The 16364-nt window shown below is 28.9% G+C and overlaps 1 protein-coding gene across 10 annotated transcripts; it reads left to right on the forward strand.

Moving 5' to 3' along the window:
* Positions 1 to 101: 101 nt before the first annotated feature.
* On the forward strand, positions 102 to 16084 carry LOC105679672 (Pigment-dispersing factor receptor). Of its 10 annotated transcripts, XM_067361283.1 has the most exons (17): positions 102 to 1159; positions 1428 to 1455; positions 1752 to 1836; positions 2794 to 3535; positions 3842 to 3949; positions 5204 to 5367; positions 6202 to 6305; positions 6581 to 6725; positions 7329 to 7431; positions 7741 to 7861; positions 8005 to 8083; positions 8450 to 8535; positions 9683 to 9863; positions 10176 to 10290; positions 11641 to 11734; positions 12378 to 12424; positions 12916 to 16084. In XM_067361283.1, exons 4-17 carry the CDS (start codon positions 3457 to 3459, stop codon positions 13098 to 13100), a joined length of 1611 nt encoding a protein of 536 aa, XP_067217384.1. In that variant the 5' UTR covers positions 102 to 1159; positions 1428 to 1455; positions 1752 to 1836; positions 2794 to 3456; the 3' UTR covers positions 13101 to 16084. The 10 variants fall into 10 exon arrangements, with proteins under 10 accessions (XP_067217384.1, XP_067217381.1, XP_067217382.1 ...); XM_067361280.1 differs by lacking the exon at positions 1428 to 1455 and having other exon boundaries at positions 1647 to 1836; XM_067361281.1 differs by lacking the exon at positions 1428 to 1455 and having other exon boundaries at positions 1720 to 1836.
* Positions 16085 to 16364: the final 280 nt, after the last annotated feature.

Consider the following 16364-nt stretch of genomic DNA (forward strand, 5'->3'; position numbering starts at 1 on the left):
TAGGTGTTAAATCTTATCGATCGATAGGTTCCACAAGATCATGTAGCATTCACTGTACTTCCTTTTCTAAACCAAAAGCGAGCCTGAGGCGATATTTTATTACACGCGTGTCATTGTGTGAGTGTGTATGGTACCGCAATGGAGTCGTTATTAGAAATGCCATGATATTGTATAATTTTTCACTAATTTGAAATATATTCCTGAGATACACTCTAAGATATAAAAATACTCTGGAGATATGCACTGTCTCTCGATGCATTACAAAGCAGACCTTTTCACGCAGTGTAACTTTACATTTGCTAAGTTGATGAGAACACAAAGAAATATGTTATCATATTATAAGAATCATTTATTTTAGGAAAATCTGTGTCCTAAATATTACAGATTAATATTTTTTAAAGCTAAATGTCACAAACCTAGAATTATTTTATCAGTATGCGTTAATCTTTTATCAATAGTATACTTTGCTTTATTATGTTATAATTTTTGTAGTAGAAATAACTCGTATTATTTAATCGAATTACATTCGAGATTTAACATTATTGAATTTTCTTATATTAAGTATTATTTTATGCAGTGTGCAATATATTGCTTTGATTTTTTTTAAATTTACTGGCTTATAAATATTAATTAATACCAAATAAAAAAATCAGACAATTTTATTTTACAAAATTTTGGAATATAATATAATACAAAAGTAAAATCAAACAATACATAAAATAGATAAACAATTCTAGTTCTAGCAATTATAAAATTGGATTTACTAACGATCTACTGTTACACATTAGATACTAGAAACAATATTACAGATGAGATTTTTTTATGGTATAAATTGAAATAAGTGAGATTATTCGTATGCTATACATTCGTCGTTTGAATGAATCTGTCTATGATATTAATTTTTTCAAAATAAAATTCTTAAAAGTACAATGCCATCAGAAATAAAAAAGCTGTGTATCTCTGATAAAAATCTTAAACGAAACAAATGACGATAGGGGTAGTAGTACGCGATTGGTGGATAGCTGGACCAATAACGGGGGATGCTGCGCTGAGTTTCAGGTGGTTGCGAGACGCGATTCACAAGTGCGGAATCATCTGAACAGTCGACGCGCGTACTCTGAGAAGTTTGCATGCCTTTCGGTCTCTGAAGATAACTTGTGTAAAAATCTTGTTCCCCGATTTATATTGAATTAATATTGACATATTTTGATTCATACTGTGTGATTTTTTTTAATTGCCAAAAAAGTTTAATTGTAGTTAAAATAACTTAAATTTTTAATCCAGAAATTAATTTGCTTTTCACATTATAGCATACTTTTTATAGCAGCAAAATTTTATATAATATAAATTTTTGTTAATATTGTCAATTAAAGCGCAGTGTCATATAGTGTGGATTATTTTTAAATATATAATAATTTCTTTTATAGTGTTCTGTTTTTAAAAAATAAAATCCTGGTGCGTTTTGCAAAATATAAAATAATATGTAATAAAATAATTTTTAATAATTACATAACACATCATTAATTTAAATGCAAAAAAATATTTAAATATCCGACTTGTATAAATTTCGGAATTCAAAATGTATAAATTTTATACATTTATTTGTTAGAAATTAATAAATTCAGTGTTTGTCATTTGTAAAACAGAATATTAAGCGTTTTTACTAAGTTTTATATATCGTTTTATATACGTTCTATTTTACAACATCGACATAATAAGCTGTTAAATTCACACTTTTTATCTTGAAAAAGTTTCGAAGAATGAAAGAGCAGCTGTCAGCAGGGCTGGCTAATATGGACTTGAACTACTGAAAGAGAAGAATACGCGAGGATTACGGTAAGATATAATTTAGCATATTGTTGCGTGCGTAATTATGTGTGTATTATAACAAGATCAATATTATATTGTATTATATATGTTTTTATTATTAAAAAGATATTAATCTTTTGACTATTATAACTTTAAAAGAGAAAATACTTTGTATTTTTTTTAAATCGACATTATTGAAATATTTGCTCGATGTTTCTTGTAAAATTGATCAGAATGTAATGCAATACATAATAAAGAGCGCTTTGACAATGTTGCGTCGATCGATGGATGCAATATCGACACGTAAAGCCGCAACAAAAAACCATAAAACCATATTAAAAATCACACAGTTTTAGAAGAAATTTTAGTTTAGTTATCTTTTTATTATCTTATAAATCTTTTGTTTTGCAAAATAACTGTAATATATTCTATAACATTCTTGTATTAAGAACTTTGCGAGTGCAATATCAGTGTATTTATCGCTATAAATATTTTCTTTTAAAACTATGTGATTCTTAATATGATTTTTGCCTCGGTTTCACGTGTCGATATTATATCCATCGATCGCAACGTTGTCAGAGCGCTCTTTGTTATGCATTGCATTATAAATGCTAATCAATTTTTCAGAGAACGTCGATCAAATATTTCAACAATGGCAATCATTTTTTATCATTCTCGAACAATATATCAGTTCTAAAACAAATATGACAAATCGGCTATATAATGGAAATAAAGCAGAATATCAAATATTTATAACATTATGCTATTTTTATTCAAAATATTATTCTTTTACATAACTTTTGATTTTAATAATGTCGATTAAATGCTATCAAATATAATTTTATTTTCAGCTTATTTCAAAATTGAATTAATTTAATTCTTTCCTCGGAATTTTAAAGTGCAAAAATGTATTTTGCATTAAAATTAGATAATGAAGTAATTGTAGTGAAGCTCGTACTATCTAATAAGTCTTTTGCTTTGCAGACAATCGAAACGTTTTCGGTCGGCTCCGTTTATTCATATTGTGAGTTCAGTCGAACAATGATGAGAATTTGCCGAAGCGCAAGCATCTGTTGGTTTGTTATAAGCTAACCCACCTAATAATTGCTCTAGTTTGCAAAAAGGCAAAAAGATGCGTCTAATTTCGATTTCTAACTACAAAATTGTGCACGAAAGAACAAATAGTATATTGCATCAACAGCATTTATCCAACTTATCATCCTATGAATAAAATTTGGTAATTTTTACTAAAAACTAAATTAACTAAAAAAAAAAAAAAAAAATGTGCCAGCAGCATCAGTGCAAACTGTCGTGTTATAACACAAAGTTTCCACATTATTATTCATAAAGCAGTATTGTGCTTCTGGAAATTTGAAAGAAAGGTGAAACGATTGACGGACACAAAAAAAACAAACATCTTCCCTCTGTAACAAAAAGAAAAAGTGTAGTTTATCATTTGTTCTCCTTTCCCCCGGGCTTTTTTTTCTTCGGAAAAAAACGGCGACAGTGTAAAGGTGTAAAGCGATGAGCCAAAGAAAAACAAGACTGGAAAGCGAGTGAGCTTATTTACGGAGCGCTGCACATTTCCGACAAACATTGCAACGAAGATGTAAAAATACCAAGCAAAAATGAATTACTAGAAGAAAAATGGCTGATCTGAATGTCAACGACAATTTTCCAGAATTCTGCATAATTCAATACGAACAATTCGTAGCCCCGCACGGAGGTATAAATTTCTTCAAAATTTTGCCACTTTGCGCATTGCTCGCATAAGCCATTCATATTGTTTGATCTTTTTTTCTCTTGGAAAATGCCTTTAAAGTAAATAAAACAAATTTAATTTTAATATTTAATATTTTAGAATTCAATTATTAGAAAATGGAATGTTTCTAAATCAATTAAAACAAATTTAGTCTTAATATTTAATATTTAAAAAATTAAATGTTTCTAAATAAATTAAATACATCCATTATCTGCAAACTGTTTTTTTTTTTTTTTGCAAAAATGTCTTGTTGATTATTCTCTTTTATAGAGCTTTGGTGCCATCCAGTATGGGATTCGTTATTATGTTGGCCACCGACGAAAGCCTCCACAACAGCGAGACAGCAATGTCCTTTTATAGATGGATTCGATATGACCAGTAAGTAAACATATTACAAATTCAATTTTCTACAAGTTTAAACTAAATTTGTTAAACATTAAATTAAACGTTAAATTAACAGCGCGCGACAATCAATTTTAACATCTTTTTATCGTCATTTCTTCTTATATCAAGTTAAATTTTTTCAAGAAATAGAAGAAGTTAAAGTATTTTGATAATTTAAAAATCCAATTACTTTATAAAATCCTTGCAATCAACCGCATAAACCAGGAAAAATCTTTTTTAATAAAATAAAATCTCAAGTAATAAGACAGAATTCGAGCACAATGCAAATTGCACGACGCAAATGAAAATTCTACTTTTTGAATCGCTGAAATGTTGCGCAACTAACTTCGTGGAAGCTTTGAAAAACGAATCAGTCTATATAGAACTATTCCTATTACGTCGTCTTACACACATATACACAACATGTGAATAACGTACGGATGTACGCCAAGTATGAAAAGCGGCCGTAATCCGCCCTTTAATTTTCTAAGCTTTAAAGAAACCTTTAATACGAACTGTTTCCGATTTTTCTATACATTTTTTTTTACGAAATGTTCAATTTTTTACCTACAAAAGACAGATAAATGTAGAGTTTTTTTTAAATATATAAAATAAAGTAATATATATTTCCATTTTTAATTTAATGTAAAAACCGAGCATGTTATATTTAAGGATAAAATGTGAAACAAAATCAAAATTATACGAGTATCTAACGAATTAAATTAGTTTATGTGAAAATGTTGCAAATGTTAAATAATCAGAACTTGGATATACCTGTGTTTTAAACAGTTTATTATTAAGTTTAAAATCGGGTACAAATTGCGTGTGACATTTTCATCGAATATTGTTTCGACGAGAATGTGTTTTGCTTTGTGTTTCTTTTTATTTTTAAAGGTCGAAACACATTTTGCCATTATTTTAAGAAAATAAAAAAACATACAATAATATAGAAATTATTTTAATATAAAATCTACAAAGAGAGAGATCTATGTAATTATTAGTTTGACATTTTTCAAAATTACAGTTTATCTCGTACATGCATTTTAAAATTATATTGCTACAAGCTTAACGGTATCAAATTTTTAATATCACTGTAATAAAAGTTAATAAGAAAAGAAACAATGTTAGAACAAAACTACGATGTTTTCTTTAATAAAACGAAGGTACGATTAAAGATATTTTCAGTGACGACGTCAGTTCATAACGACTACATTTTCTTTATATAAAGATCTCACCTATTTTTTCCAGAATCTGTAGAAAAGAAATGTAGTTACAATGGACGCTGGGAGGCACAAAATGGCACAAGCACAAACGAGGATTCGCCTATTGGCTGGGCTAATTATACCACTTGCTTGACGCCAGAAATACTGTGGCTTCACCACAGAGTTTTTAACAATAATGTCGAAGGCGAGGTAAGCTTCGTCAATATGATAAAACTTTTAAAAATTGTAATCTGCAAATTTCTAGCGATCGAACTGAATTTACACGTAGTTATGCAATACAAAATCAGTTTCTTTAACAAAGCTATTAACTTGTATTTTTTAATTAAAAATACAATTAAAAATAATAAATTTCAATTTTTCGAAATTAATTAAAGTTGAGTTCTTTAAAAATCAATCAATCTCCACAAGTTTCTTAAATAATTACTTTGTCTTCTAAACGTTTAAAGTTTTAAAGACAATATTTGATTCTTTAAAGTTACATAGTCAGAGTATAACTAATATTTTAACTGTTACTAACATTTCAGCAACGAAAAGTAAAGCAATTTGAATTTATCCATTTTGATGTTTACTGATGAGATATATTAACAGATGTGATTAGATTTAATTTTTGAAATAAATATTTTAAATAAATGTAGAAACTTTTTACACGTACACGCAGAAAATTTTAAATAAAAAATTACTATGTACGGCAGTTGCCGCAAACAATAAAGGGATTATAAAAATTTTTACTATGCTTTTCACATAATGGCCATAGTATTTAAAGTTATAATTGCTTCTACGGTCTACGGCTACTGCCGTATCATAATTTTGAATGTAAAATTTTTTCCGTATCTACAGTATAATTTAAGATGTAATTAAATTCTTGCCGATAACTCTTGCCACGTAGGAGAATTTCATATTGTACGAAAAGTTTTGCATGTTTTTCCGACAATCAGGTATATCAATGATATGCAAATTTCATTCTCACATTGTGGCACGGCCGGCGCTTCGTTATTCTCTTCTATTTTATCTCGGTTTTTTTAGATGAAAATGGAAATAGCGGAGAAGACCCGCATTCTGGAGTTTGTCGGTCTCAGTATTTCTCTGGTGGCGTTGCTTGCTTCTCTCGTGATTTTCTGTCGATTTAGGTGAGTGTGTTTCAGCGAATAACTTTCCGCATTTTCCACGCGCGTGAGAAGGCTCAGCCGGAAGTGAATGCAATTGTTATGTCACGCACTTCAATGCCTTTCTCTAAGTCGGCGTTGCTTAAGTATAAGCGCATTCATTAACCCAGTAATACGTAATCGCATTACACGCCGCAAGCATATCCGTTGGTACAGCGAAAAATCAATATCAGTATAAATTTACTTGAGCAGTTGAAGAATGGAAGTTCAACGGTATTTCCGTCGATTAAATTTCATAGGTCGTTGCGGAACACGAGAACGAGAATCCACAGGAATCTTTTTGTCGCCATGATTGTGCAAGTGTTAATCAGATTAACGTTGTACATAGACTTCGCAATATTTCGAAGAAAACCCCAAGGCGTGCAACGAGGAATAGGAAACACCGTAAGACATAATGAAATTATTTTCCTTGTTACATAAGAGAAAAGAGGACGCAATTATTTTTCCAATCTTCTTCGGAGATCTACACGGAAAAAAAGATGATATTTCATTCGTCGAACTGGAATAAATTCTGTTGATCCAATAATTACAATTGAAACGAGAGCACAGTGTATTTATTTAATTAGTACTATTAATGAGATTTATTTATAATTAAGTTGAACAAATACTATTGATACAACATCATCTTTTTTTGTGTTTTGTGCGATTGTCATATTTTTATATAGCACACTTTGTCTCTATATATTTCTATAGCAACATTTTCTAATTAATTTTCTACTATCTGCTAATGAGTTTACGTAGAGATCAGACACACTACAATGCCGATAAAATTGCATTCCAACGAGAGAAAAGTTCCTTTACAACGTTCGAGACGAATGGAGAACGTAATTTTGTTGGAGCAGATCGCTGATTTAATTCAGACGAGTGCATTACCTTACTGAGCACTGATTTTCTTTGCACATGCAAAAGAAAGATAAATTTTATACGGTGCATATTCGTATGAGCGTGCTTTTTCGTGAAAAGTATTTCATATTGTTTTCTTTTCAGCCGGTGCTATGCGAAGCGAGTTACGCGCTACTGGAGTATGTCAAAACTGCCATGTTTATGTGGATGTTTATAGAGGGTCTGTTTTTGCACAACATGGTAACCGGTATGTACTTTACATTTTATGTGTGGTTGTGCTAATCTCGTTAAGAAATGCCAAACGAGCATAAAAGGGAGATGAAAAAACGGTTTGTTACCCACAATACGCTGATTTAGTTGTACATGCAGTTTTCAAGCTCAGCATTATCCCCTTCTGAATTTTATAAAATTAAATCTAAAAATAAATACACATGATTAATTATATATTTGACTTATAAATAAATCAGATTTTTTTAAAATTAAAAGCAAATTAGCATTTTTATTTAAATTTGATTGCTGTCACATTATTGCATTTTGATGAATTATAATTTTACAGTGATGGTCTTTGAAGAAACCTCCCATTATCGAATGTATCAATTCATTGGATGGGGATGTCCAGTGCTAATGACATTGATTTGGACCATTGTAATGGCATTTTATTATCATCCGAAATCAAAGTACGTCGATTGTTTGATTGTTAAAAGTACATGACATTATCGTGCCAGTACTAAGTATTGAGTATCTAAATTCGATCAACCTTTTTTGTCGATTTTTTCCTAACAAAAGCATTGACAGAAATTTTCGTCTTCAATTCTGTTAGATTTCTTAGATGCTGGTCAGGATACAACCTATCGTCTTACTTTTGGATTCTCGAAGGACCCAGATTCGCGGTGATATTGGTAAGAGTTTTAATAATTAAAAAAGATAGATTTAACTTTGATATTCAATAAAATATCGACATCAATAAAATATGAAGTTAAATCTACTTACATCAATAAAATATACGAAAGCACATTAATAAATATAATTATTAATGTAATGTAAATAAATTATTCGTGTTAAAATTTATATTATAATATGTTTAATTAATTCTGTGATAAATAGTGAATTGTATAATAGATGTAATATATAATATTCTTTTTAAAAAATATACTCCGCATCTCAACTTAAAACACAATTGATATAAATTATATAAAATAACTTAAAATTTAATCGCTAATAAATAATAATACATATTAATCATATTTTCTTTCATTTGTCCTTAGCTCAACTTTCTGTTTTTGCTGAACATTATAAGAGTGCTCGTTGTAAAGCTGCGGCAAAGTCACACAAGTGAGGTTAAACAAGTTTTGTAAGTATGCAAGTAAGCAGCAATTTAATGTTTCTGCTAAAAGATTAATAAAAGAAAAAAGCTTAAAATATTCTTTAATCTTACAACTATTAATTCCTCGCAAATCGGTTTCTTGGTCAATCAACTCTCTAAATTTCTTGGAGTGGAATCTCACTCTTCTGGAGCGAAAAATTACTCCAAGTAATAATGAAAATCCTGCCAGTCGAAGTGGAATAAAATTTCACTTTTCGAAAAAGTGAAATCGGAACGTCTTAAAGACGTCATTTTTGACATCTTTTCGACACGATGTCTACGTCTTTAAGACGTCTTATGTCCCGACATAAGACATCTTAAAGTTTTTGGACATGCGTGTTGTCTGGGATTTTGTTAATGTTTTCGATAACAATTATAATTACTTCCACTATTCCGAACTACGTACAAAATACATTAATCTCCCCCGGTTCTGACACTACCAACAAGAAGGCGATTTCACTTTAAGTTGGAGTAAAGTTTGGAGCGCTAACTCCACACGGAGTGAACAGGTCAGTGATTCCATTAGAGTGAAAATTTCACTTCAAAAAATTTAGAGAAAATTTTACTGTCCGCGATGAACGCGCTTGATCTCCATTTGAATTTTGTATATTATAAATGCTCAAATAAAGTACGCTTTACGTACAACTCATATCCACGCTTTAGTTCAAATAAATATACATATTTGTATTTGAGTAATAATATTCGAATAAATATTTTAACATTTAATGTTTGCTTGTAGCAGTTTCAATACTAAAATTATTTGAATAATTCTTATCGAAAAGATGGAATCTCGCTTCGAGATAAAAAATGCGATACATGATGAGTATCAGATTTCTGTCGCGGAAAATCTTTTCTAAAACAGAACTCTCGTAGAAAAGAAATGTAAAAATTGTTATATCGCAAATCGCAAATGGGTATCGATTCGTTGGTATCCTTTTGCACTTAATCTTTCGCTTTGCTATTTATCGTCCCAGGAGTTTTAATTGAACATTTACTGCTTGTTATTCACAAAGACGTTACAAACGCGTCTTGCTATTCCTTTTTGCATCGTGTTTCGTTGAAGTACATCCGACAATGGAGGCGGTAATGCGTCTCGAGTGGCCACCGATAAAAGCGATTTTATTGCTGCTCGTAGAAAAGCCGTGAGAGCAGCCGTGGTGCTCTTACCGTTGTTGGGAATCACCAATGTACTCTTCATGATTCAGGCTCCGTTGGATAATGTGAAAACGTTCGCCGTGTGGTCTTACTCCACGCACTTTCTGCAATCATTCCAGGGTCTCTTCATTGCGACCCTTTACTGCTTCCTTAATGGAGAGGTGAGCCGATCCTATTATCTATCGTATCCGTGAGCAAAGTGCTAATCAATCCGATTAAGATTGTTAGTAGATTAGTTGGCGTATAGATAGTACTTGTTACACAACATCAGTACACTTGAATAATGTAATTAGTAGATTTGATTGAATATAGCTGTTGTTTTTTTCAATTGATATATTTATTGTTGTAGCATAGCTGATTGAGTCAACAATTGATATTAAATCATTTACTGACGTTTACTCAAATCAGCGATTGATAAATATTTTGATCAGATTTTATATCGTCTTCTTTTCTTTTTTTTTTTTTTGACTCAGGTAAGACTCGCTTTGGATAAAACTGTTGCCGTTTACCTCTCCCGCAGAGGAACTGATCTGCACATTAGAAGGCAATCGAACTTCAGCGGATGTCAGTCTCATCGAATAGCTCCGGGTAAGCTTAGACAAACATATTATTCTATAAGTAAATATAGGATAAAGTTGCCTTCGATGCAAAGATTTCTTCCAGTGTATTGACGAGAACTATATTACGCTCGTTTTCAAAGTTGATATTGCGGCGCATTATTATCAGAGAAATATTCCCACTGAAACATATAATTTGCCAAGAGCAAAATATTTTTTTAAAAAATGTAAGAGCTGCGCCCCAGGAAAGAAATGTCATACATAAATGGTCCAATTAGCGGTTACGTCACAAAATATTAATAATTTGTAGTACGATCTGTAATGATAAAATACAACATAATATAATATAATTATATTATATAACATAATAGCAAATTAAAAAATTTTAATGAGTCTAAAGACATATAATAACTCCTAAGGTACAAGCGATCATTATTTTTTGACATACATTGTTACGTAATAATTATTATTACATAATAATGCTGAATGCTGAATATCCTCTTATTAATTTTCCACGCATAGATTAATCCCGTGTCAATGAGAATCATAAAGGTATCATATGAAAGCGGACATTCATATACTATGCAACAGTATATTGATGATTAAAGTATAACGATATAATGTAACATACAGTAGACTCCTGTATTGCACGGGGTCGTATAACACGGATTCGTGTAACACGATAGAAAAATTGTAGAAGCGCTCTTATAACACAGTAACACAGGCTCGTATAACACAAATAAGTTTAATTTTACATTTGAATTTCTGCGTATAAAAGCTACATCTTCAATATTAATTTTACAGTTTTTATAATAAACCCTTACATCTTTTATAAATATGTGCTTCTATATGTATGCATAATCCACATATTTATAATCTGTGACTCGTATAACACGGATTTATATAACACGGAACGTATCTCTCGTGTTATATGGGAGTCTACTGTAATTACATTGATGCATTAATGGATTGACATGCAGCTTAATAAAATATTTGCTTGAAAAAAAATGAAAATCCATGATATATTAAGATTCCGAATCTAACACATACATATATATATCGTGCTTATCGAGAAACTTTGAGACTTTCATCGTTCGATGTTATTAATTTACTAATTCAATCGAGTCGAGGATTAAAATTGCAGTTATAACAGTCATGCGTTTTCCTTCCCTCGAGTCTGAGCGCGATACATTTTTCGATACTGTAGGCATTAATTGATTGCACACTTAATTTTCTTTGATGCTTATAGTAAATAATAAGTGATACCGAAAAAGAAAACTAAAAATTATCAATATTTATAATCGATTCTTGTGTAAAAACATTGGAAATAATTAATTTTTAATTAATAATTAATCAATTTGTGAAATACGTATGTGCATAGCAATTGAGTTGGAAGAGGAAGAAACGAGACCTACCGGCTTGATCAGATTGTGTTGTAACGACAGAAACACTCCGCCACCGGATCAGTCTGTCGAGTGAGTAGTGATCGAAAAAAAGCTTGTTTACCGGCGATAATCCGCTATTTAAATATGTATTTATCATTCCTTTTTGTAAAAAAATCGTGTATTAAATAAAACATATATTTTATGTGTATATATAATATTATACACGATAGCTTATCAGTTTCTCTCGAGGAAACGCGCTATATATTGCTTATTTGTTATTACTTCTGTATTATAATTATACTTGCGTAATTCATTTATCGTAGTTTACTCCTTTATTCGTTATTCACAAATTTTATAACTTGGCTTATATTATATTTATTGAAATAGAATTTAAATAAAATTGTCATTGTTTTTTTTTAGCTTTATTGAAAACCAAAACATATTTAATTTCAATTATATTATAAATACACGTTACTTTACATTATTATTATATTATATATATTTTACATGTATGCTTTGTAGTAAATAATTGTAGTAAATAATTATAAATAAAAAAACAACGTAAGTAATATTTTCTAAATAATAAAGCTGCAGACTTGTGCAAAATCCTTTATTATATTTCATTCATATATTTAAGGCCATAAAAATGTTTGACACATATCTCATATGTAAACGCATTTCTTGCATAGTTTTGCTTGAGGGCAGCTTTATATTATTTTACGTTGTGTTGCAGAACACAAGGGCAGAGAGATGAGAAGATTGAATGCGCATTTCCTCGAGGTATTTAGCTGCATTTATTTACTTGCGCTGGATTCTTTTCACTCGTTCCTTTCGTTACATTTACATACAAATGCTTAATATTTCTATGTTAAAATATTAGAAATAATCAATTTTATTTGTAATATTTAGTTAAATTAGATATATTATTTTATTCTATTTTATTTTTCAATCCATAATTATTTGCTATTGATGCGCAATCAAATCATATAAATTAATATTTTTAAATTTTCTGAACAATTGCTTCGATAAAATTATTGTTTTGGAACTAATAAATTTATAAAATAATTTAACTAAATTTATCAATTTTAAGGATCTATTAAACTTTCAATTTTTCGAAAGTTGATAAATATTAATTTATCAACTGGAATAACACAAGTGCTGTCTTTGTTTAAAAAGTTATGTTATTCATATTTACGCATAAATTACACATTTATAAATTTATATAAATTTTTTTAGAAAATGTATGTATTCTATAAAAAATATCGTTGCAGACCTTCATGTTTCAGAACGGCCGTCTGACAGCAGCAATCACGCGAATTCCTCAGTGTCCAACAACCAATCTCCTACTAAAGTCATTCCTTGGATAGTGGAGCTGCCAATGTCACATTCAGATTTTCAGCCAAAGGAAACAGAGTTTCACTCGCAGATCGACACAATATGCATCACGGCGCAGTGACCAAAAGGAATTTTTCATAAGTGTTGCTTAAGAAGCTCGATGTTCGATAAATAAGAGGATTCTCCAAAGAGAAAATTTTATATAAAAAAATCTATGACACAATAGTAGCCGCAGGCCATAAAAGGAATTATAAGTTTAAACACTATGGCCATTATGTAAAAAAAAAAAACATGGTAAAAGCTTTTTAAAATTTCTTCCTGGTCTGCGGCTATTGCCGTACATAATAATCTTTGACATGAAATTTTCTCCGCGCATCTTTCAGCCTCAATGCAAATTTCAAGATCTAAATTCTTCTTCATAATTATAAAAATTAGTGATGCTCAAATATTTTTAAATGGAAAACTTATTGAAAATCTTGCTTTCTTATCGTATTCAAAATAATGCAATGTTTTAAAAAGAGAAAATAAAATATTATTATTAATTATATTACTAGATCTTGAATTACTTTCGTAGTTAGAATTATATAGATATTTTTATTTAATTTCGTCTGTATTGTTAAAAATAAATAAAAATTTAAGCATCACTTAAAATACAATCTGTTTAAAAATAAAGAAATTGTCTATTTGGGCCTTTTTAATAAACAAATTATCATATTAAAAAAATAGCTATGTCAACCCAGAGCTGGGTGTTGGTTGCTCAGTAAAGAAAAGTTAATAATTAGTTAATTCACTTTAATTGAACCAACATCCAGCTCTAAGCTGACATAGCTATTTTTTTAATAGGTTGCTCAGTAAAGAAAAGTTAATAATTAGTTAATTCACTTTAATTGAACCAACATCCAGCTCTAAGCTGACATAGCTATTTTTTTAATATGATAATAATCTGTTTGTTACATAATTGTTAATTGTTACACTAATAATTGTGTAGTGCGATTTTATGGATCGTGTTGTGAATTGTATCATATCTTGAAGATCTATTTTAAAATTTCCAATTACATTTCTGTCACAGTAATCGAGACAAATCAATAGTTGCAAAAATTTGATATGTTTTCATTTCATTAACTTTATTCCAATGCAAATTTAATTATCCGCGGAAATAATTAATATAGAGAATAAAAATCAATAAATGATGGTTTTCAATATAATTTTTACTAAGAAAAAAAAGATTTTTATTTTAATTCTAATTTTTTAATTTTTAATATGAAATATTTTTCGAATATTGGACTCAATTATGTACATAATTATATACAGATTGCTTCAATCAAAAATGCTCTAAAAAAGTGAATCTTGGTTTTCGATTACGGAACTTTTTTTTTCCGAGTGAAAAAATCGATTGTCGAGGATCACAGAGATTCGTAAAAAGAATGGAAATCCGGCTTACTAATCGCAAAAAATTTTCTCTGCGTCACAGGAAACTATTTGCTGCACCTTGACCTTAGCCGACTAAAATTACTCACTCATTATCCGGGAAAGGTCTACTTTCAACATTCATGCTTGACGCACAAGTCACATGCAAATGTATGAAAAGCAAAATTCGGAGTTCAGACGCAAAGAAACAGATGTTAATAATGAAGACGGATTGTAAAAATTATTTAAAATGCTTAAAATTATTAAAATTCTGACTACTTGATACTTTGTCGTATTTTATTGATAGTAAAATATTTTTTTATTGTTAAAATTTGAAGATTACTTTTGTGAAAGTTTACGCTACATTTTTTCAATATAATAAATCATATTATCAAATGTTATTAGACAAGTACAATTTTATTAAAAATAATTTTTTAAATTCTTAAAATCTTTAGCTCTTGTTCTCATAATAAACCATTTTCTCGAAAAAAATATATTGTATTTTGCAGACAAAAATTAGTCCGTGAAATATTAGATCTATACTAGTTTTATTTTTTATACTTTTCTATTTCTTTGCAATCTTTTATGTTTTTTGGAAATTTAAATATAGAATGTTGTAGGATTAGCAAAAAGTGAAATCAGAACTTTCTTCTTTGTGAAATTTAAAACCAATGTTACTGTTGCAAAAATATATTTTATGGAATAGCAACATTTTTCATAATTCTTTTTAAAGTTGATATTATAATAAAGTATAATAAAGTATTAACACTTCCTAAAGTAGGTACATGATTCAAACAGAATTACATATTTTCATTATTATTTATTTTTACTCCGAAACTTCTCTAATTTTCAAAAAGCTTTATTTCTAATAATAGTATGATAGGGAAATTTCACAAAAGATAGAGATTACTTTTTTCTTTATTAAAGTTAAGACTTAAAAACTTAAACTGGTCTTATAATTTTTACTTTGCGTCTTCTTCTAATTGTTCGGAAAAGTGAACTTTATAGCAAGCATTATACTTTTACATGTTATGAAATACGGAGATAATTAATTCTTGCTAATACATATCGTTAAAATTAAGATCTACAATTTCAATATATCTTATAAAACATCTCAATTAGTGCTTTCGTGCACGTTTTTAATGACTTTAATTAAATTCTATTTTCTACATATATCAAATTCCCTAACGTGGTCAAAAATCTTCTATTGTACACGGAGATAATTTTATATCAAAAATTATGTACGGCAGTAGCCGCGGACCATGAAAAAATTATAAAAAGTTTTTACTATGTTTTTCACATGTAAAACATAGTAAAAATTTTCAGTCCGCAGTTACTGCCGCATATAGTAATTTTTTATATAAAATTTTCTCCGTATGCTTACACGAAATATTTTCAGTGTAAATAAATGAATGAACATTGTAATCGAAAATATTGTTGTACTGCATTATCGTTGTAATCGCACTACTGTTGTAAATATAGGTATCTTTTAAAATAGCATGAAGAAATGAATTACAGGCGGTTTTAGAAATAATCAAACGACTTTTCCAATGTTAAATTACCATAAAATCAATTTGTGCGGTGTTTATATGTATTTTCTCTTATAAAATAAACAAAAATTAAATTATATTTTGTATACAGGATTTTATATTGTAAAAAAATTATTCATACAATTTCAAATATACTGATATTATATTAAGTACTTTAATTTAAATTTAATTCTTTATCCTGCGATATAATATATAGCAAATATAATGTTCTTTTTACATCTCTTTATATATAATTATTCTTGAATTGATCATTACTACAAAGTATTCCCAATGATAAAGTACACTTTACTTAATAACTTGTTTAATCGAACAAAATTTCGTATCTTTTATTTTTTAATTTTAATAAAATTTAATAGAAAAATTTGTATAACGCTATACATTATACAAATAAAATTATTCTTGAAAAATATATTCGATATACATATTAC

This window comes from Linepithema humile, chromosome 1, assembly GCF_040581485.1.
Source record: "Linepithema humile isolate Giens D197 chromosome 1, Lhum_UNIL_v1.0, whole genome shotgun sequence".
Classification (NCBI taxonomy): Eukaryota; Metazoa; Arthropoda; class Insecta; order Hymenoptera; family Formicidae; genus Linepithema; species Linepithema humile.